Source organism: Monodon monoceros, unplaced genomic scaffold, assembly GCF_005190385.1.
Source record: "Monodon monoceros isolate NGI ecotype Baffin Bay Population unplaced genomic scaffold, NGI_Narwhal_1 Super_Scaffold_21, whole genome shotgun sequence".
NCBI lineage: Eukaryota > Metazoa > Chordata > Mammalia > Artiodactyla > Monodontidae > Monodon > Monodon monoceros.
In genome coordinates, this window is record NW_021703778.1 from 171,244,180 (window position 1) to 171,264,800 (window position 20,621).

Below are 20,621 nucleotides of genomic sequence, written 5' to 3' on the forward strand. Positions count from 1 at the left end.
ACCGTTATACCACATTTATTTATCCATTCATCCACCCATTGATGGACATTTGGTTTATTTCCACCTTTTGGCTTTTATGAATAACGCTGCTATGAAAACGTGTGTACACATATCCTGAGGATACGGAGGGCTGACAACGTCATTTATATAAGGGACTTCAGCATCCTCAGATTCTGATATTCTTGGGGGTCCTGGAACCAAGCCCCTGAGGGACAGATACCCAGGGAGGACTGTTATGTGTTTTTGTGGACGTATGTTTTCCATTTCTCCTGGGTAGATACCTAAGAGTGGAATTGCTAGATCATATGGTGATTCTATGCTTCACTTTTCCAGGAAGTGCCAGGCTGTTTTCAGAAGGGCACCATTTTCCACTCCCATCAGCAGTGTGTTGAGGGTCCAATTTCTCCACGTCCTTGTCAACATCTACTTGTCCCTCTCCGCTTTTTGCATGTGTTTTGGAAATCTCCAAAATAAAACAATTAGAAACTGTAAGTTAAAGTGTTTGTAAACTGTGAAGTGCTTACACTAATTTGTTAACAAATATTTGAGTGCCTGCCATGTGCCAAACACTAAGTATGTGGGATGCATAAGAGAACAAAACAAACATCTCTATTCTTCGAAGTCAGGACTGGTCCTATTGGCTCTTCCTAAAACCTCAATCTTTTTTTTTTTTTTTTTTTTTTTAATTTTTCTTTCTTTTTGCGGTACGCGGGCCTCTCACTGTTCTGGCCTCTCCCGCTGCGGAGCACAGGCTCCGGACGCGCAGGCTCAGCGGCCATGGCTCACGGGCCCAGCCGCTCCACAGCACGTGGGATCTTCCCGGACCGGGGCACAAACCCGCGTCCCCTGCATCGGCAGGCGGACTCTCAACCACTGCGCCACCAGGGAAGCCCATAAAACCTCAATCTTTGGAGGCAAGGTTGTCAGATCCTAGCTCGGGGGCTGCGGGATAGAGAACCCAGTGGGAGCTGGCGTGCTTGCGCCCTGGTACCGTCAGTAGGATTCTTCCCACCCGTAAGATAAAATGGAGTTAAGGGGCACCTCACGAAGATGAAACAACTTCAGACTTGGTGGAGCTGACCTACCAAATCCCCTCAGTATTCCTGGTATTGAGGACGTTTCTCAAGCGGTGGGCATGGGCCCCCCCCCCCCCCCCCTCCACCGTCCTAAAAACGCAGCCCCATGGCAGACCATAGCAACTGCCTTCCCATTGGCTAAGTTGCTGGACAGTCTCCAATCCAGGCCCGAGGCTAACAGTTCACGTTCAAGGCACACACAATCAGTTTCACCCTCCAGCTTTCTCTCCTCAGACACCCATGTGCTCCCCAAATCTCACACATTCAGGCTCTCAAGCCTGGCTCACTATGCTGGGAAGCCCCCCACTTCTGTTGAAGTGGGGTCAGCTTTGTATCAGCTGCCACCCCCTTCCTGGAGCACCCCCCTCCCCGGCCCTGCCCCACCAGCTGACCCCTCCTAGCTCTGCGCTTCCACCTCAGTTGGGGCTCCTTGGCCTTCACCGTGGCCACCTTCCCCAGTGACACGCCTCTCATCTGTGTGCAGGGCCGGTCCTTCGGTGGCATTCAATCAAAACATGTGACAAATCCGTGCTTGGTAGGTACTACTGAAAGTTGAGGCCCGAGAGACAGCAAGGGCAGTTAGCTAGAGGGGGCTGGCTGGCACTTGCGGACCTGGGCCCGAGTAAGCAAGGCAACCTCACAGGACTCACACAACAGGAGGAAAGGTTCTACCTGACCAGGCACCTGCTAAGCCCACCTACTAAGCGCCAGAACAGGCTTTTAAGGTACCTTGGCTCCAATTTACAAGTAATGAGGTGCAGGACATGGCCGGCTCAGTCACCTTTGAACCCCAATAGACTGCTTTCTATACCTTTGCATTGCTTTTTTCATTTGCTAGTCATGTACACCCACGTACCACACACCGTTAAAATTCACCCACTCTGTGTACTTTAAATCTTAATAAACATACACAGCTGTGCAGCCATCGCCTCAAGTTTTGGGGCACAGAATCTTGTCCCTCTGCAGTTACGTCCCTACTAGGACTCCTGGCGCCAGGCAACCCACTGAGCTTTTTGTTGTCGCAGTTGTGCCTCTTCTAGAGTTTTACGAAAATGCAATCACAGTAGGTGGCTTTTTCTGTCTGGCTTCTTCCACTTTGTTTACCTAGGTCTCTTGTTTTCTCAGTTCTCAGCATACAGGTCTTGCAAAACTTCTCGTAAGATTTATTCCTATATGGTATTATGCATTTTAAATTATTAATGACTGTTTTTTGTTGCTAACAAAATTTCATCTCGTATCTTAGGATTTTGCTATACTTATTCTTGTACCAATTTTGTAGATTCCTTTCCTATTGTGCTCACAGCCACATAATCTGTGAATAAGGAATGTTTTTCCACCTCGCACCACACCTTTGTCTCTGCTTTTCAGCACTCGCTACTCTCCTAGGCAGGGTGGGACCTAACCCTGGACTTGGCAGCAGCTGGCTCGAGACCCTGCCAGCCTGAGGAGCATCGCCTCCAGGTCGTGTTCGTCTGTCCTTCAGCTCAACGCCTCACCCCCGCCGGGGCTGGGCATCACGGTCTCCATGGTCCAGTCACTGGCACGAGTTCTGGGGGTAGTACAGTTCCAAAGTACACGTATCTGCCATAAATGCCTTCCAGTAACTCAGAAAACATGCTCAGTGGGAGATCTTTTTTTAAGTGGGAGACTATTTATAGAGGCTCTCAGTTTGTTCCTCTGAAATGCTCCTTTTGATTTAAGTGGAATCCTCTATATTCCTACTAGACATGGGAAACATGGAAGAAAACTACCCCTTTGCCCTGGCCTTTCAATTCCTAATTCCTGAACAGCGTGGGCACCTCAATTCTCTCCTTAGACAAATGGGAGGTGAGAACTTCCGCTGCATTAGATTACAAGGATTAAAGGCGATTACTTTACCAGGCACTTGGTACCCACTGAACACTAGGTGACATCTTCCGCAGTATAAAGACCCTCAAGTCCTCTCCCTGCCCCCTATTAATCACCGTCACTCTTCACGTGGTCTTAGGCTCAGGATCCAGATCCTGTACAGAGCTGCTACCACCAACTCTCCCACAGCTTACGCCTCTCCAACCGCTGCTCACAGCTATCAGCACCTTCTCTACAGCCACCTCGCCCGACGCTCAATAAGGAACCAGAGGCCCAGGAGCAGAGGCGGTTTCAGGTGGAACGGCACTCATTAAGTACGCGTGGTACAGAACTTCCAGACATTCCTAAGGCCAAGGTAGTTCAGAGACGATATTTAGAGCATCAGATACGTTTCACAAATACCGTCAAAGCACAGTTTGGACATGAAAATCCTACGGGACAATGGCTGTTATTAGGAAATTTAACACACAGCGTCAGGTTCACCTGTTCTCATCTGTGTCTTTTAAGGATATATGCTCTGGGAATTCCCTGGTCGTCCAGTAGTTAAGACTCCAAGCTTCCACTGCAGGGGGTGTGGGTTCAATCCCTGGTCCGGGAACTAAGATACCACCTACGATCCTGCACGCTGCACAGCCAAAAACAAAAACAAAAATCCCCCAAAAACACATCACGAGAACGTATGCTCATCCCCCACCCTGGGAAGATGGCAGCAGTAAGACTCCGGCAGTCAACACCAATCATCTACTTCCTTGGCTCCTCGCAGGCAAGATGTACGCACCTAACGTTTTACATTCTGGGACCATCCCGTCATCTATACTCTCCCCCCTCCGAAAGAAGACATTTTCACATAAGTTCTTTTTAATTTATCTGTATTTGTTACAACTTTTAAAGCAGAATGTGACTTGAGCACTACGTCTCCATTCACAAAACTTGCTCCGAGTCACTTTTCAAACAGCTTTACAACATGCCTAGATAGGCTTATAATTCTGCTACTCTCAACACTACTTTTCTGTGGAAAACAAGCCCTATGTATGGACAGTGACTCCCATCGAGTTGGTTCAGTTGAACATACTAATTCCTAGGGGTCTGGCACATGCAGTCAATACAGGCGATGGAAGGTTTAAAAAGTAAATCCCAGAAGATGAAAGTTCCTTTAAGAAGTATTTTCTTTTAAACATCAAGGTATATACTTCAGAACACTTCAGCGACACAAGATTTGGTCTACTAAAGAATCCGCTTGATAGCTAAACACTTCAGACCACGAAGTTAACGTAGGTTACATACACCTTACAACAAACGCTACTTCCATCTGTTAAAATAAGCCAACATGAAACTAGAAAAAAACTAGCTCTGCTTTTAGTGCCTAAAGTATCACAGTATCACACTTAGTAGAAAGAAATCTTATCTTCCCCTTAAGTAGCTGTCATGCCATACAGGTTTTTAAATGTTAACAAAAATAAAGAAATACTTGAAAACATATTATCAGAAGAAATGAAGACAAGAGTGTTGAACACGCGGCCACGTAATCCTCAGGCAGAGCTCAGTCTACTTCTTCCATGCGGGACGTGTCATCGTCTCCTTCGAGGGGTGGCATCTCCTCAGTTACGGCAGCACTGCTGTCATCAGCAGTGGGGTCATCTTCATCAATGCCTTTTTGGAAATAAACACCATGGATTAGATTCCCTAAAGCCACCCAACTATCCCAACACTGCCAGTTCATACCCACTTTCCAAGGCTGAGCAATTAATTTACAGGGTGTATGACCCTGTTTCATTCTTTATCCTGTACAATAAAAAAAGGCCTATTTTACACCCGTTCTTAACTCATGTGACTTAGGGTTTTCCAAACTGAATGGGACAGCCCAACTTTGTTCAAATTGCTGAAAGTTATGTTACCCTTTTCATCAGTCATGTGTTTAAGCTTTTCCCCCAATAGTATTGACACGTGGTATTTGCACAAGGCTTACCAAGACCAAGTTTGATCATCCTATAGATCCTGTTGGCATGTGTCTGGGGATCCTCCAGACTGAAGCCAGAAGACAGGAGAGCCGTTTCGTACAGCAGGATGACCAGATCCTTCACAGACTTGTCATTCTTGTCAGCCTCTGCCTTTTGCCTCAAGGTCTCAATGATGGAATGGTCAGGGTTTATCTCCAGGTGCTTCTTCGCTGCCATGTAACCCATTGTTGAGTTGTCTCTCAGCGCCTGAGCCTTCATGATCCTTTCCATGTTTGCTGTCCAGCCATATGTGCTTGTGACAATGCAGCACGGGGATGTCACCAATCGGTTAGACACGACCACCTACAATCAAAACACAGTGATAACTAGGCCTAAGAAGATTTCATATTCTAACCTGTAAGTACTTGTTATCAGCTTTATTATGAACATTTAAGAAACTTCAGTATCGACGAATCAGAAATACTATTTGCAAACTCAGATACCTGACGCTTTCTTCCTGTGAGTTCTCTTACACTTGAAGTCTTTAAGGATCTTGAGACCTATACCCATCACTAAATGGAAATGCTAAAGTTTTCTATTAGTAAGTTAAGAAAACTTCAGTTTGAAAAACACCTGACACTCCTTTTAAATGTAGGTGAGAAGACTGTATTCACACACCTTTTCAACTTTCTTCTCCAAGATGTCCTTCATGATTTTGCAGAGGTTTTCAAACTTTGTCTTTTTTTCTTCCTGTTTCTTTTTCTCTTCTTCGTCCTCTGGAAGTTCCAGGCCCTCTTTGGTGACTGACACTAAGGTCTTCCCCTCAAACTCCTTCAGCTGTTGCACACAATACTCATCAATAGGCTCGATCATGTAGATCACTTCCAAGCCATGCTTCCGAAGACGTTCCACAAAGGCAGAGTTAGCTACCTGGTCCTTAGTCTCACCTGATATATGAAAAAGTTTTAGATCCTTAACAGGAAGCAGTTTCATTTCCTTTTCTTTTTTCCTATGTAGTTTGATCTAACCACAGACAAGAGCTAGCTCACACTATGTTGCCTACAGTAACCCCTACTAATTTATATGTAACACCACATGGGTAGAAAACACACCCAACTGTTCCTATGGAATCACAAGCACAAAGATACGACTAACATTTACTGCCCATTACCTGTGATGTAATAGATGTGTTTCTGGTTTTCCTTCATTCTTGTGCAGTAGTCCTTGAGGGAAACCATCTCATCACCAGAAGCAGAAGTGTAGTACCTCAACAGCTCTGAAAGTTTCTTTCGATTTTGAGAATCTTCATGTATTCCAAGCTGAAAAACAGGTGAGCTTTAGGAAGACTTTCTCTGCATTAAAAAATCATTTAAAACGAGAAGCCAGTTTGACTACCAGTCCTAATGGTCAAGTGTGTTTACAACTAACCTTAATGTTTTTAGAGAACTGCTCATAAAACTTCTTGTAGTTCTCTTTATCTTCTGCCAGTTCAGTGAAGAGTTCTAAGCATTTTTTGACCAAATTCTTCCTAATAACTTTCAAAATTTTGCTTTGTTGCAACATCTCACGGGAAATGTTTAAAGGGAGATCCTCCGAGTCCACCACGCCTCTGATGAAGTCTGAAAAAAACAGACCAAATGCGCTCAAGGTCACTCCAAGGACAAAATCGACAAAAAAACGTAAACCTGAAAAACCACAGACGAACGATTTTTTTTCCCCTTTAAAAATCGGGAGTTGATAGGCTGAACTCTGACCTGTGACGGCGACCGCTCTTTACGCCCAACCGCACTTACTCAGATACTCAGGGATCAGCTCCTCGCAGTTGTCCATGATGAAAACTCTGCGAACATACAACTTAATGTTGTTCTTTTTCTTTCTGTTTTCGAACAGGTCAAAGGGAGCACGTCTTGGGACAAAAAGAAGAGCTCTGAATTCCAACTGTCCTTCAACTGAAAAATGCTGTAATAAAACACAGCCAAGATCTAGACAATGCAATCAGCTTTCACCAACAGATACCACTTAAACCCCAGAGCCAAACACTTGCAGTTACATAACTTCAAGACTTCGGGAGAAGGATGGGGCAGTGGGCAAGAGAAAGCTGCCAGAAACCACCCTCAAATTTAACAGTTTGAGGCAGACCACCTGCAGACACTAGCTTTGAAGCTCCCAGCACTCACCTTCACTGCCAAGTGATCTTCCCAGTCGTTGGTCAAGCTCTTGTAGAACTCTCCATACTCTTCGTTACTAATGTCATCAGGATTTCTGGTCCAAATCGGCTTTGTTTTGTTCAGTTCTTCTTGATCAATGTATTTCTCCTTGATCTTCTTCTTCTTCTTCTTGTCACCATCCTTCTTTTCTTCTTCCTCTTCATCAGAGCCAACATCTTCTATCTCAGGTTTGTCCTCAGACTCCTTTTCTTCTTTTTCCTTTTCTTCTTCTTTGTCTTCCTTTTCTTCTGCCTCATCATCACTGACTTCTTTATCACGTTCCTTCTCCACCTTCAAAAGACGTAAGTAACTCACATCATCTCTCCATCCCACATCTAAAAAAAATAAGCTAAACAGCACTGAGGCACTTACACCCAAAACCAACTGAAAGCAGTAAGTAGCCAGAAAGCTTCTCATCAGTTCCTGATGTATCTCAATAGGCCTGGGTGCCTGGACAGAGCAAGACAGAGCTCCACCCACCAGCCCAATAAATACTGCAAATTCACAACTCTTCTTTTATCAAGGACTCTAAGGACTAAAGATTTCAACTCCGTCGCTTTGGTTACCTATGTGAAAAATATACAGAAACTCACAAAGAGAGTGATGGGATAGCCAATAAACTGAGAGTGCTTCTTCACGATCTCCTTTATTCTCCGTTCCTCTAAGTACTCAGTTTGGTCTTCTTTAAGATGCAGAATAACTTTTGTTCCACGACCCATAGGTTCTCCTGAAAAGGAAATGGAGAAACGAGCTCAATTTCAATCTCAATGGCCTAATCAAGGTTAACGAACACATAGCATCAATTTAGTTCTCCTAGCACTCATTTCAACATCTACGAAGCAGGGGTTTACCCTTACTGCTAACGGAAAGACTCCCAGAGCAGTTAACGGCCAAGATAAACAACCGCAAGAACAGGCTATCCCACTTAAGGAAAACACAAACTTCACAGCACCTTCAGGGGTCCACTGCCTACAGCACCCCACCCTCCACAAATGACTGACCCAGTAAGATGTCTACCGCATGCCCACCTGTATCAGTCCTCACTGTGAAGGATCCTCCTGCGGAAGACTCCCAGGCATACTGCTCATCATCGTTATGTTTGGTGATAACGGTCACTTTCTCGGCCACCAAATAGGCCGAATAAAACCCGACACCAAACTGGCCAATCATAGAAATATCTGCACCAGCCTGCAAAGCCTCCATGAACGCCTTGGTCCCAGACTTGGCAATGGTACCAAGATTGTTGATCAAATCGGCCTTGGTCATTCCAATCCCGGTGTCCACAATAGTGAGCGTCCGATCTTGCTTGTTCGGAATGAGGTTAATATGCAGCTCTTTCCCAGAATCTAGTTTACTGGGATCTGTCAAGCTCTCATACCTGATCTTGTCCAGAGCCTATTTAAAAAACACAGAATATTACACACAAGGCCTCTAAACGGTTAATTTTATACCGAAACTAAATCCAAATTCTACATTGAAAGACTTACGTCAGACGAATTTGAAATAAGCTCCCTCAAAAAGATCTCTTTATTCGAGTAGAATGTATTGATGATCAGCGACATCAACTGGGCAATTTCCGCCTGGAAGGCGAACGTCTCCACCTCCTCCTCCTCCATCGGCTGGTCTTGGGTCTGGGTTTCCTCGGGCATCTGGAGAGGACACGGAGCCAGTGAGGCCGCCGGACGGGGTCCCGCCACGTCCCGCGCCCGCTTCGGAGGCCGGTGCGCGCACGAGGCGCCAGCTGACAAAGGGATGACCTCATTCCGGGGCCCCAGAGCCGCCGCAGCCCACGCCGGCCGCACGGGCGCCGCTCCCGCGCGACTCCGCCATGACACCTCCCCCCCTCCGCCGGCTGGGAACCGGGCCCGGGGACTCCTCCCAAGGCGCAGAACCGCGGCCCCCGCCCCCGCTCCCCCAGAGCCCCAAGGCCCGCCCGCTCCCGCAGGGGGGAGGGGAGGAAAGGCCGCAGCAGGCCCGAGGCCTGCGAGTCGCCACGGCCGCCCCGGCACCGCCTGCCGAGGGCCCCCGGCGGAGGTGGTTGCACCCGCCGCCGTCTCCCGCCCGGCCCCGGATCCCCGTGGAGCCCCCCCACCGTGGAGCCCACCCCCTTCGGAGGCCCCCGCGCGAAGAGCCCCCGCCCGCCGCCCCCTCACCTCGGCTAAAGGACCGCAAACGCTCCGCAGCGACGCAGCACCAGGACGTACAAGCAACTGGCGCGCCGTCCCCGCGCCTCCCTTATATAGAGGCGAGCCCGCCCAGCGCGCGGCGCCTTTTCCAGAAGCCTCCCGAACCTTCCGGAAGAACCCTCCCCAACCGCCGCCGCGGCCGCGCGCCTGCGCCTGCGCCCTGGACGCTGCCCGCCCCTACCCTGGGCCCGCGCGGCCCCACGCCCTCGCGCCCCGCCCCCCACGGCCGGGCCGCGCGCGCCCGCGCGGACCGCAGGACGCCTGCGCGGCCCGGAGCTCTCGGGAAGGTCTCGCGCCTTCCGGGGCCATCACCCCTAGCCCTGCCCCCGCGCCCGCTGCGTTCTGCGCGCCGTCGGCCCCGCCCCCGCGACCCCTGCTCGGCGCGCGTCGGCCCAACGGCCGCCCTGGTGAACCGCCGACCCTGTCCAGGCCGCGGGGAGTGCGACCGGGGACTGAGTGCCCGGGGACTGAGTGCCCGTGCTCGCGGCTCTGTGAAGTGCAGAAAAGTAAACTCTCAGTGGTTAAAACGTGTCCCCAGGTTGTGGAAGCTTCGGGTCCTCCACCGTCAGGGCCCGAGACTGGGGGCCCGGGGCCAGGTTGGGGGCCTTGAGGCCGCATGTAGGAAATCGAAGCAGGGGTGAGGGGTCCGGTCCCGTGTCACATGTATACGCCCAGCGCACTGATCAGAGGCTCAGAGCCACGGTTAGGGGTTTGGGGGCCCGGGTCAGCGATTGGGCATCCAGGGCTGGGTCGGGAGGTACGGGGCGCACTTTTTTGCCGGGGTCAGCGATTATGGGTTCAGGGTACAGGAATTCTGGCAACAGGTGCCTGCCAGAGCCTCGTTATGCAGAGGCCCGGGGCTCCGGCCTGGGTGTGGGGTGCAGAGGTGTGTGAGCGAGGGGTGACTCGCGTATGTGCATGGGGAGCAAAGTCCCCTGGGCCTCGTGGGGCTCCCGTGCAGCTGTTTCTGAAGCTGAGGTGGGATGGGGAACGAGGGCTTCCCCACACATCGCTATAGACCCCACCTCAAGGCAGGCCACCGCTCGTATTTGGGGACTGGTCCTGTCCTTAGGCCCCGCTGCGACCAGGAAGAAATGTTGAAACGGACACAAAATACGGAATTCTCCCAGCTCTTGCTCAGTCCCTTGGGGACTTGTACCTACTTTGGGTTTGTTGTAAAACCGTATCCTTCAACGCGTTGCGGGCCCTAGTCTGGAATTCCGGGACGTGGTGACCATGCAAACTGACCCAGCTACGCGCATCATGATTTTGTAAAGCTCATCTCTTTTACTTATTCTTTTGTGTAGTTTGAGTTTTCCATACGAAGTATGTAATTCATGGTTGGGGTGATTAACTTGCTTTAAAAGCCAATTTCTAAATGGGAATTCCAAACGTGTTTAGAATAGTGCCAGATCACGGAAGAATTTTGGAGGCGGGGTGGCGTCTTTGGGCTTCACCCAGGTCAGTAAGCGGGGGCGGGGGCTGTTCACCGTTGAGGAAACCAACGCCCGGCAGCGCACCCCTGCCCCGCCCAGGCCTCTCCCGGTAAACCCTCCCCCTCCTCCCGGCTCCTTTGTCTCTAACTCCTCCCACCATTGCCCCCCCTCCCCCCGGAACAATCTGGAAGCTCCTTATGTTGTAAACAAACTTGACTGACGACTCCCTCCACTTCCTAGTCTCCAGAGAAACCCAGCTTTTCCAGCAACAGGGTTCTCCGCTGGGGCTGGAGACCCTTCAGGAGGCAGTGAAATCAACGCAGGGCGTCCTGACTAGCGTTAAAACAGGCAAAATAGACTGGAAACTACCAGCCACGTGGTGAGGGTAGATGGGGGTTGTTATCGTTCGCTGGGGTGCGTTGTAAAATGTGTTTCTGGCCCCAGCTGTGTGTGGAAGCTCCCGGCGGCCTGGGTTTTCCCTGCGGCCTGGGCTGGGGGCGGGCAGGGGGGAGGAAGAGGAGAGGGAGCGGGGCAGGGGAGATGGGGTGGTAGCGCTGAAGTTCCGTTGTCGCCACTGCCACTGTCAGACGCGCAAGGGCTCCCCTCCTGTAGCCCGGCAGCCGCCCTCCTGTTCTCCTGACTCGGAGGCCCGGCCCGCATCTTTCCACTCCACTCGGGCCACTGCCCTGGAGGTGTAAGATTTCTTGTAGATGAGCCGTTCAAGGCCCCGGCTGTGAAATTCTCGGTTTCTGGAGCTTTCTCCCCTCTCCTCCAGAGGCCGCTTGGGGAGCCAGTGTTTCCCAGCAAGCTCCGGCCTTAACACCCTTCTTCCAAATCCTCTTGCGCTCCGGCTCTCGCCTGCCTGCCTGCCTGCCGACCTCAGTCGCTGAGTACAAGGATCGTTTTGGTCTCGTCCCTCCAGACGCCTGGGACCGGTTCCACACCAACCGCCGGTGCCCTCCCGACCCCTCCGCTTGGTTATACCAGCAGCACGCTGGGGTTTCCCTCGTCCCCGCTGCTCCTTCGCTGACCCCTCTTCAGACTCGTCCTCTCCCCCTGGCCTTTCGCTGGCCCTCTTCCAACTCCAGACTCGGGTGCTGACCTCACTTCCCCCACCTACCTGGCTTTCTTCCAGGGCTCACTAGCCAGATGACTATCCCGCCACCTTCTAGAACCCCAGGCATCCCCGCAGGGGACCTGGCGTGGTCCCTGCCACTTCTATCTCCTAGATACCTCTTGAGTCTGTCCACTTTCCTCCATACTCGTCCCCCACCCCTCCCCCAGTGCTTGGAAGCCGCTCACCTGGAAGCCCTTCGAAGCCGCCAGACTGCTTCCTGCCTCTGCTCTGGTGTGTCTCCGCTCTGTAGCTGGGGCGAGCTGTGAGAGCCCAGATCTGGCCCCGTCAGTCCCCTCCTGCACACACTCCCCAGACACTGGCTGACACCCCGTCACTCCAGAGAGAAAGACAGCTCCTTACCCAGGCCTGCCAGGCATTGTGGGTGCCCCTGCCGCCCACCGGTGCTCAGTTCCCGCTGTGCTCCGCATCGCTCTCCTTTTAAACCTGACTCCACAAGCTGCCCCCACAACGCCGTGCATACACCCTTCCTTCTACCTGAAACACCATCCCCCCTCAGTGTTCTAGTGGACCTTCCGCAAGAATTTCCTTAGGGACCCCTGCGCACCCCCATCTTACCTTTCTACCATCCCCTGATGGAAACAGGTCCTCAGGATGTGGGGCCCCTTCCCTCCTGGCATGGGCACTGCTGAGCCCTCCAGCCCTGCCATCCACTCTCACTTCTTCCTTTTGCACCCAGCTGTCTCCTGCTCTCTCAACACTAACACATCTCCAAGTCCTGCAGATTTAGCTCCTAAATATTTGTTGAACTCATCCCAAAGTGATCTTCCTGTCAGGAATCTGACCATTTTTCTCTACCATTTGAAACCTTTCAGTGTCCCTCCATTGATAAAGTGGGACACAAGGCACGGACCCTGGATGCAGGTGTCCCAGATTCAAATCCCAGCTCTGCCACTGCCTATCTGCGTGACCCAGGCAAGTCACCTACTCCCTCTGTGCCTTGGGTTCGGTGTCCGAAAAATGGGTGTGCAAGTGTCTTCCTCATAGGGTTGTTAATGAGGCCTAAATGAGCACATTCTGTTTTTGGAAATGGCCCAAGACAGGGCCTGGCACACAGTAACTGCTGTATACATGTTTATTAAAGTAAATAAATAATTTTCTGATTTTCCTTTTGATTTCTTCTTTGACCCATGGGTAATTTATAAATGTGTTAGTTTCCAAGTACTTGGAGGTTTTCCAGATGTCTTTTTTGTTACTGATTTTTTTTTTTTTTTGGTTGTGTTAGGTCTTTGTTTCTGCACACAGGCTTTCTCTAATTGCGGCAAGTGGGGGCTACTTTTCGTTGTGCTGCGAGGGCTGCTTATTGCGGTGGCTTGCCTTGTTGCGGAGCATGGGCTCTAGGGCTTCAGCAGTTGCGGCACGTGGGCTCTAGAGCGCAGGCTCACTAGTTGTGGCGCACGGGCTTAGTTGCTCCACGGCATGTGGGATCTTCCCAGACCAGGGCTCGAACCCGTGTCCTCTGCATTGGCAGGTGGATTCCTAACCACTGTGCCACCAGGGAAGCCCTTGTTATTGATTTCTAAAATCTAATTCCACTGTGGTCAGAGAACATAGTTTGCATGATTTGAATCCTTTAATTTATTGGTTTATGGCCCAGATTATGGTCTATCTTGGTAAATGTTCTCTATGCAAAATAATTATGCTGAGGGAAAGATGCCAGTCGTTTACATAAAATTTTAGGAAACGCAAACTGTAGTGACAGCGGATCAGTGGTTGCCTGGCTGAGTGTGGCCGACAGGAGCAGGAGGGAGGGATTCGGCATGAGGAAACTTTCAGTTGCAGCATGTGGGATCTAGTTCCCTGACCAGGGATTGAACCCAGGTGCCCTGAATCTGGAGCGTGGAGTCTTAGCCACTGGACCACTGGGGAAGTCCCTTGGTATGAGGAAACTTTAGGTGATGAATCTGATCACTATCTCGATTGCAGGAGTGATTTCACGGGTGTTTGCCTATCTCAAAGCATATCAAATTGTACTTTAAACATGTGCATTTTATTCCATGTCAATTATATCTCATAAAGCTGTTTTTAAAAAAATTGATGTGTAGCAATGACCTTGGAGAAGTGTTTACAATCAAATTATAACTATATTGGAAAATCCATACTTTGGAAAGAGGTACAGTTGACTTGGAGCAGGATGTCTGTTATAGCACAGTCTGCAGTTGGCTGTGTGACTTTGAGCAAGCTACACAACCTCTCTGTGCTTAGGTCATCTCATCTCTACAACGCGGATGTGGGAGGATGCCCCGAGCTAATCCGCAGGAAACCTTAGTGCCTAGCACGCAGTGAGTGCTCAGGGGATGGGGGCACTGTTGTTCCCTTGACGGAGAGCAGGGAGACAGGGTGACCATACTGGCAGCCACAGAAGCACCAGGATGCTGTCCTGCGCTAGTGACCATCTGCTGGGTTTAGGCTCAAGCTTGAGAGGGAAGGGAGGGCTGAGAGTAGAGCCCCAAAGGCGGTGATGAATGCTGCGAGCAAGGGAAGGGGGCCAGCCCTCTGTTTCTGGCCATATGTGTTTTAGAATCAGCTCTAAGGTAGATTTCCACAGAGCAAACCGGTTTTCCTGTTGACTATAAAATTTTCCTGTTGACCAAAATTTTATCTCTTCTGGCAAATTTTAACCCATCCTTCAAAGCGCACGTTGGGCAGCCTCTCCTGGAAGTCTGGGAGGGGGCAGGTTGCTTCCTGACATGCTGTCACCAGAAGAGGGGACGGCGAACACTCCCTCCCCCTGCTGTCCCACCGTTGTCAGCACTGAGTGTGGCCGGAAAAAACTTGTTTGCCAGTTTCGATAGAGGAAATGGTGTCTTGTTTAATGAGCACCATTCATTTAAGCCTATCTACTGAAAGCCCGTGTCCAGGCCCTGGGACACACTGGGCGGCAATCAGGTCACTGCCCTCGTGGTGGAGGCACACGTGCAGCCAGCACCACGTTGACCCGTGGATTTATAAGATGCCGTGTGCTGGCAGGGTGTGGGCCCCACCAGAGGCTTCCCTGAAAGCTGAGGAGGGTGGGCGTTAGCCGCTGGGCTAGGGGGGGGCACCCAGGAGAAGGAGAAGGAACAGTGCTTGCAAAAGCGAAATCTAGAAGGATTACTAGGAGTCCGTGGGGAAGAGGGAGAGGGCAAGGTGGAAAAGCAAGTGGCGGTGGGAAGAGCCCTTCCCTGTGATGGGGGGGAGGGGGACACAGAGCAGCCTGAGGCAGGGGGTGGCACATCGTACAGTGCCCTGAACCAGGGGACTCAAAATGTGGCCCGAGGACCATGGCAGGTATCAGAGGCCTTCCCCGGGGCCCGGTCAGACCTGTGTCCACTCCGACCACGGTGCAGATGAAGGTCTGGACCAGTGAGTCCCAAGGAGGGCCTGCACCTGCAGACCTGGTGGGTGGAGAAGGGGCAGGCGTGGGAGAGACCAGGAGCACGAGGTGACAGCCTGGGTGATGTGAAGGAGCCCCGTGGGGTCGTGGGGGGGGGGGGGGGGGGGGGGGGGGCTGCAGTCAGCATGGGGCGGCAGATGACCGGCTCGGTGTCACCATGCTAGGCGCAAACATCTATGAGGCATCCAAGAGGATGGGCGTCCAGTAAACGGGGTGATGGGGATGTGACCAAGAACACGGTGGAAGGGCCGGCCAGGCGGGAGGGAACTGGACGTGTGTGGACAGGAGCACGACTTCCTGAAGACCACAGTCTCAGTGCAGCCGTGGAGCTGGGAGGGGGTGAGAGAAGGGGCTGGGGTCAGGGGCTGCACCTGCAGGGGCCTGTGGGCGCGCGTGCGCGGTGTGGGGTGTGGCCGAGGAGAGGGGTGGGGGCCTCTCCCTCCCTGTCCCACGCCCAGCCCTCCTGGTCTCCCTCCCGAGCCTGCCCCGAGTCAGGCAGAGGACAGGTGTGTGCTGCGCCCCCGGGCAAGGCACATAGAGCTGGAGAATCCCGGGCCCCGGGTGCACCTTCAGGAGCTTACATTCTAGTGGGGGGCGGGGAGATGGACCATAAACACGCTTACGAGTGCAGGCCTGTCCTTGGGTCCCAAAGGAACCCGTGGTCCTGGGCAGGAACGGAGACTGCTTCCCGGAAGCACTGCCACCTTCCCTTGAACTCATCTTCCAGCCTCTGAGTCATCGTTGGCTTCTCCCTCAGCCCCACATTCTGACAGCTGCCAAGTCTGCGGGAGCTCTTCCCCACATCCTCGTCACCTGGCTGCCTTCAGCTACTTCTCCCTGGGTTTATCTGGTCTGCATTCATGTTTCACCTGCCCACCTCCCGGTGCAGAAATGTCACTGGGCTCCCTAGACACTGAGCCAGAGTCCCGTCTAGGTGTTCAAACCCCCAGGCCCAGCTACCAGAGCATCCTGCTCCTGGGCCCCTCACTCCTCCAGCCACTCACTATGTGACGTCAGCCCACATCATGAACTCGGGGCTCTCAGCTCTGAGGCCCGGAACGCTGGCTGCAGACACCCACCTGTCACCCAGAGCCCGCCACCGCCAACCCTGATCAGGTGAGCTGGAAGTTAAGAAGAATATGGCAGAGAGTCAGGTACAGAGGGAGGAAGGACAGAACGTAAAAGCGTGGTGGTGGTGGTTTCTGGTTTTGTTCCAGCCTCCCTCCTCCCTTCTCGGGCCCCTTCCAGCCTCCCGGGCAGCAGAATGACCCCAGGGCAGGGGATCCAACACACCCTGGTGGGGATGATGGTGGTGGCAGGGCCCGTCACCCTTTCGTTCATTCGCTGGGCAGAAACCATCACAGACTTTAAGGCCTGGCGCTGATCTACTGTCCCCGACCCTGCTGTCCACTGCCAGCTGTTTCCCAGACACACCTGGAACCTCAGGGCAGTTCCTCCTCCCGGACACCCTTCTCTCTTCCAGGCAACACTTGTAGGAGCTCAGCTCAGCTAAGTAGCCACCTCCTCCAGCCCTCCTTCTGTCTGGGTGCCTCTTCCACAGCTCTAGCCCACGGGGACGAACTGAAATTAGACTCTGTCTCTCTCATCTCTTTACCCCCCAAACCCAGCTCACAACCAGGCACAGAGCAGGTGGCCATCTACCATCTTTGCGCAGAAGGGGTAACTGAGTGTTGGAAGGAACCGGGTAGGAACCCTCCGTCCATAGGCAGATTAGCCTTTGGTGCCATCTACCGGCCAGGTGATTGGTTGTGTTTGGGGCCTCCAACTGGAGATGGATTTGATGTTTACGAATTTCATTTTTCTTTATTTCTCATGAACTGGAAAGTTAGGAAAGAGAGAATTATGTGAGTTGCAGTCTAGATCACTATCAGTTTTTTTTTTTTTTGGCCACGCCGCGCGTCTTGCGGGATCCTAGTTCCCCGACCAGGGATTGAACCTGGGTCCTCAGCAGTGAGAGCACCGAGTCCTAACCACTGGACCACCAGGGAATTCCCTAGATCACCATCATTAATGTCTCACCCTGGAGAGTTCGTGGCAAAGCTTCCAGCCTTCCACTGAGTTGGAATGAAACTAACTCTGAGAAAACAGGAGGCAACTTTTTAAAATTAATATATGTATATATATATATATATATATATACACATATATACACACACACATATATATTGTATTAAATTATATATAATTTGTATATATATGTATTTCACCACTAAAACCCCACATACATGAAGAAAGACCGGAGGATAGAAAAATGCCAACTTCAAATCGAATCTTCTGAGTCTTAAGATGGAGTTAGGGGTGTGCTCAGCCCTGCCTGGGCCTCTCAGCCTCCCTGACATCTCCTGGGATCCCCGGGTGGTGGCCCTAAAGCAGGGCCGGCTGGGGCAGCTCTGCCCTCCCTGTTCCCTTCTCCGTCTCGGCCAACGCAAGGGCAGAGGCCTTTAGGCTGAGACGCACCCTAGGGCAACCTCTTGTTCAGCTGGTAGGAGAGCAGACCCAGCTGCCCTGACAGGTGCCCAGAGGGTGGGCAGGTGCCCAGGGTGGGGTGAGGTGGGTCCGAAGCTGAAACGGGGCGGGGGGACGAGCAGGTGTGATGTCCCTAGCTGGCCTAAGAGCTGACAGTTCCTTTCCAGCTGCACTGAGCCAGGGGTCACCTGGCTGTCAGTTAGGACTCTGCCCATGTGGCCCAGGTGGTGGGCAGCTTGGTCGGGCAACGAATGGGGTCGTCGTTTTTGGCACTGACTCCCCATGAGGGGGTCCCTACTAGGCCCTCCACAGCGAGGTGATCCTGTTGCTTCTCCCCCTGCTCCCCACTCACCTCGAAACCCTGCAATAAAGGGTTCCCCTCCGTGGCCCAGACTCCTGCCACTTCACACCTCTGCACCTGTGCCATTGCCCCTGCCTCTCTCTTCTAGTCCTGCCTGGAAAACGCCCACTCCTTTAAGAGCCAGATCATTGTTGCCTCTTCCCTGCCCAGTGAGAGGTGGCGTCTGCCTCTTTGTCCCTCTTTTTTTTCCTCCTCTGCTGACTTTGGGGCAAGTCTCTTTAAGTCTCAGTTTCTTCATCTGGAAAAGGGGGGCAGGGATGGGACAGTTAGAGCAGGTTCCATCTGTCTTCATATGGTTCTAAATTTTTTCACTCAATGCAGATCAACTGGGGCACAAGTGTGTTACTACATAGAACTGAGCAGTGAATGAGCTACTGGAAAATTCCACACTTTGCAAACACCCTCTACCTTCTCTGAAGTTAGGGCAGACAAGCGTGTGTAAATGTGTTACTTAACAACTGTGTCCCAATGAATATGTTATGACGAATACTGTGCTGAGTTCACTGTTCAAGTTGCTACTGGATGTATAATAAGAACCTTTTAATTTCTAAACTACGTCACGATCCAGTATTCTGAGCAGCACGCTGACAGCATGCTGCCTGTAAATTCCGAGCCCTTCCAACAACTTGGCATTTCACTTAAAAATACAGGATAAGTAAATCCACCCAACACGACATTTCAATCAACGTTCAATCTCATTATCCAAATTAAAATAACGAGGGAATTAAACCTTACAAGTGTATGAAGGGGCTGGTGAAGAATTTCATGCTCTAGAAACCCCAGGGTGTTCTTAGGGGCGGGAAGCCGGCCGGTCGTGATCGCCGCTGTGCCCACCACCCCGCCGTGGATTAGCAACCTGCCCCTGTGTTCTCAGAGGCCTTGGTGTTCCTGTCATTAATGCTATCTCGTCTAATCTCTTTTTTTAAAAAAATCTATAAATAAAATTATTATTTTAAAATTTCCCCTTTAAAACAGAAGGGTTGGCAAGCCTCCCAACATTTTTCCTTTTTCAGGGAGGATGGCAGCAGTGAGGGGAATTAAACTCAGTGAATTCTCTCAGGATGCTGATCTATCGTATATATATATATATATATATATATATATATATATATATATATATCAGCTAGAGAGAGTATAGCATTAGCAGCCATGTAGGGCCACCCTGCTGAATGTTATTTGACATCACTGATCATGTTTTTAATTTTGAGCTTTATTTATTTTTAAACAATGAGCTTTATTTTAAAAAAATTTTTTGGCTGTGCCACGCAGCTTGTGGGATCTTAGTTCCCTGACCAGGGATTGAACACACACCCTCGGCAGTGAGAGTGCCAAGTCCTAACCGCTGGACCGCCAGGGAATTCCCCACCAATCATGTTGAAGTGCTGTGTTTACCATGTGTGCGTGTGTGTGTGTGTCCATCCTTAAAAGATGGATGTGTCTGAACATAAATAAATGGTTATCACATGTATTCTGTGACTTTTGCTCAACACTGTTTGTTCATATTGGCTCGAATAACTGTAGTTATTCGTTTTTCCCGTTGTATAATATTCCACCGCACGACTGTACTGCCGTTTGTGAACCTGTTCTGTTGGTAAACATTTGGGCTATTTCCAGATTTTTGCTATTACAAGCAGTGCTGCTGTGGATGTTCCAGTAACATTTCCATGTTTCATTGGGTACTGAACTCTTCAATTTCAGCCAATATAGCCAAATTGTTTTCAAAACAATGCTATCAATCGACACTCCCAGCAGAGTCCCCGTTGCTCGGCATCCCCAGTAACACTTGCTGTGACATAGTAAAAATTGTTTTCCAACCTGGTGGGTGTGCAGTGGCCTTTCACTGTGATCTTAATTTGCATTTGCTAGATTAGTAATCATATCTTTTCATGTCTTTACTGGCCACGGATTGTTAAAACTTTATTTATTTAATTTATTTATTTTTGGCTGCATTGGGACTTCGTTGCTATGCGCGGTCTTTCTCTAGTTGCGGCGAGCGGGGGCTACACTTCATTGCGGTGCGCGGGCTCCTCACTGCGGTGGCTTCTCATTGCAGAGCACGGGCTCTAGGCGCACAGGCTCAGTAGTTGTGGCACGTGGGCTCAGTAGTTGTGGCACACGGGCTTAGTTGCTCCGCGGCATGTGGGAGCTTCCCGGACCAGGGTTTGAACCCGTGTCTCCTGCATTGGCAGGCGGACTCTTAACCACTGCACCCCCAGGGAAGCCCCTGGCCACGGATTTGAATCCCTGCTCCATGGCTCATTTTGACCTCGGGGTCAAGTCCAAACTCCTCGGCACAGTCTGCCAGGCCCTGCCTTCATTCCACCACCCACCTCCGGCCAGCAGCACTCTCGTCTCTGGACCCGTCGCGCCAACCCCCTCCCCTCCCCGCAGCACCCCCGGCCCAGCGCTTTCCCCTGTGGGCAGGTGCCCTAGAGCCTCCTCTTCTGGGAGCCCAGGGAACTGGATGCCTTTCTGCTCCTTCCCGGTACTTTTCTTGCATGCACTCTAGCCCTGTACTGCGTGTCAGGTGCACTCAGGCAGGGACCTGGCACCCTCTTGGGCACCGCTTGGA

At 51.3% G+C, this 20,621-nt stretch overlaps 1 protein-coding gene and 1 non-coding gene across 2 annotated transcripts; both read right to left on the bottom strand.

The window, feature by feature from the left end:
- Positions 1-3,776: 3,776 nt before the first annotated feature.
- HSP90AA1 (heat shock protein 90 alpha family class A member 1) lies at positions 3,777-9,406 on the bottom strand. The gene is made up of 11 exons (XM_029237862.1): positions 9,222-9,406; positions 8,556-8,717; positions 8,097-8,463; positions 7,662-7,795; positions 7,039-7,359; positions 6,655-6,820; positions 6,290-6,480; positions 6,033-6,180; positions 5,540-5,808; positions 4,891-5,224; positions 3,777-4,574 (listed from the first exon to the last, which is right to left on the bottom strand). Exons 2-11 carry the CDS (start codon positions 8,715-8,717, stop codon positions 4,465-4,467), a joined length of 2,202 nt encoding a protein of 733 aa, XP_029093695.1. The 5' UTR covers positions 9,222-9,406; the 3' UTR covers positions 3,777-4,464.
- A 7,731-nt stretch (positions 9,407-17,137) lies between these two features.
- Positions 17,138-17,210, bottom strand: TRNAE-CUC. The gene has a single exon. It is a non-coding gene; the product is annotated as a tRNA-Glu (tRNA).
- Positions 17,211-20,621: the final 3,411 nt, after the last annotated feature.

Coding starts and splice junctions, on each gene's coding strand:
- HSP90AA1 (XM_029237862.1), bottom strand. CDS start 8,717: ATGCCCGAGGAAACCCAGACCCAAGACCAGCCGATGGAGGAGGAGGAG. Junction 6,821..7,038: donor AAGATCACTTGGCAGTGAAG/GTGAGTGCTGGG, acceptor GTTTTATTACAG/CATTTTTCAGTTGAAGGACA. Junction 6,481..6,654: donor GCTGATCCCTGAGTATCTGA/GTAAGTGCGGTT, acceptor TGTTTTTTTCAG/ACTTCATCAGAGGCGTGGTG.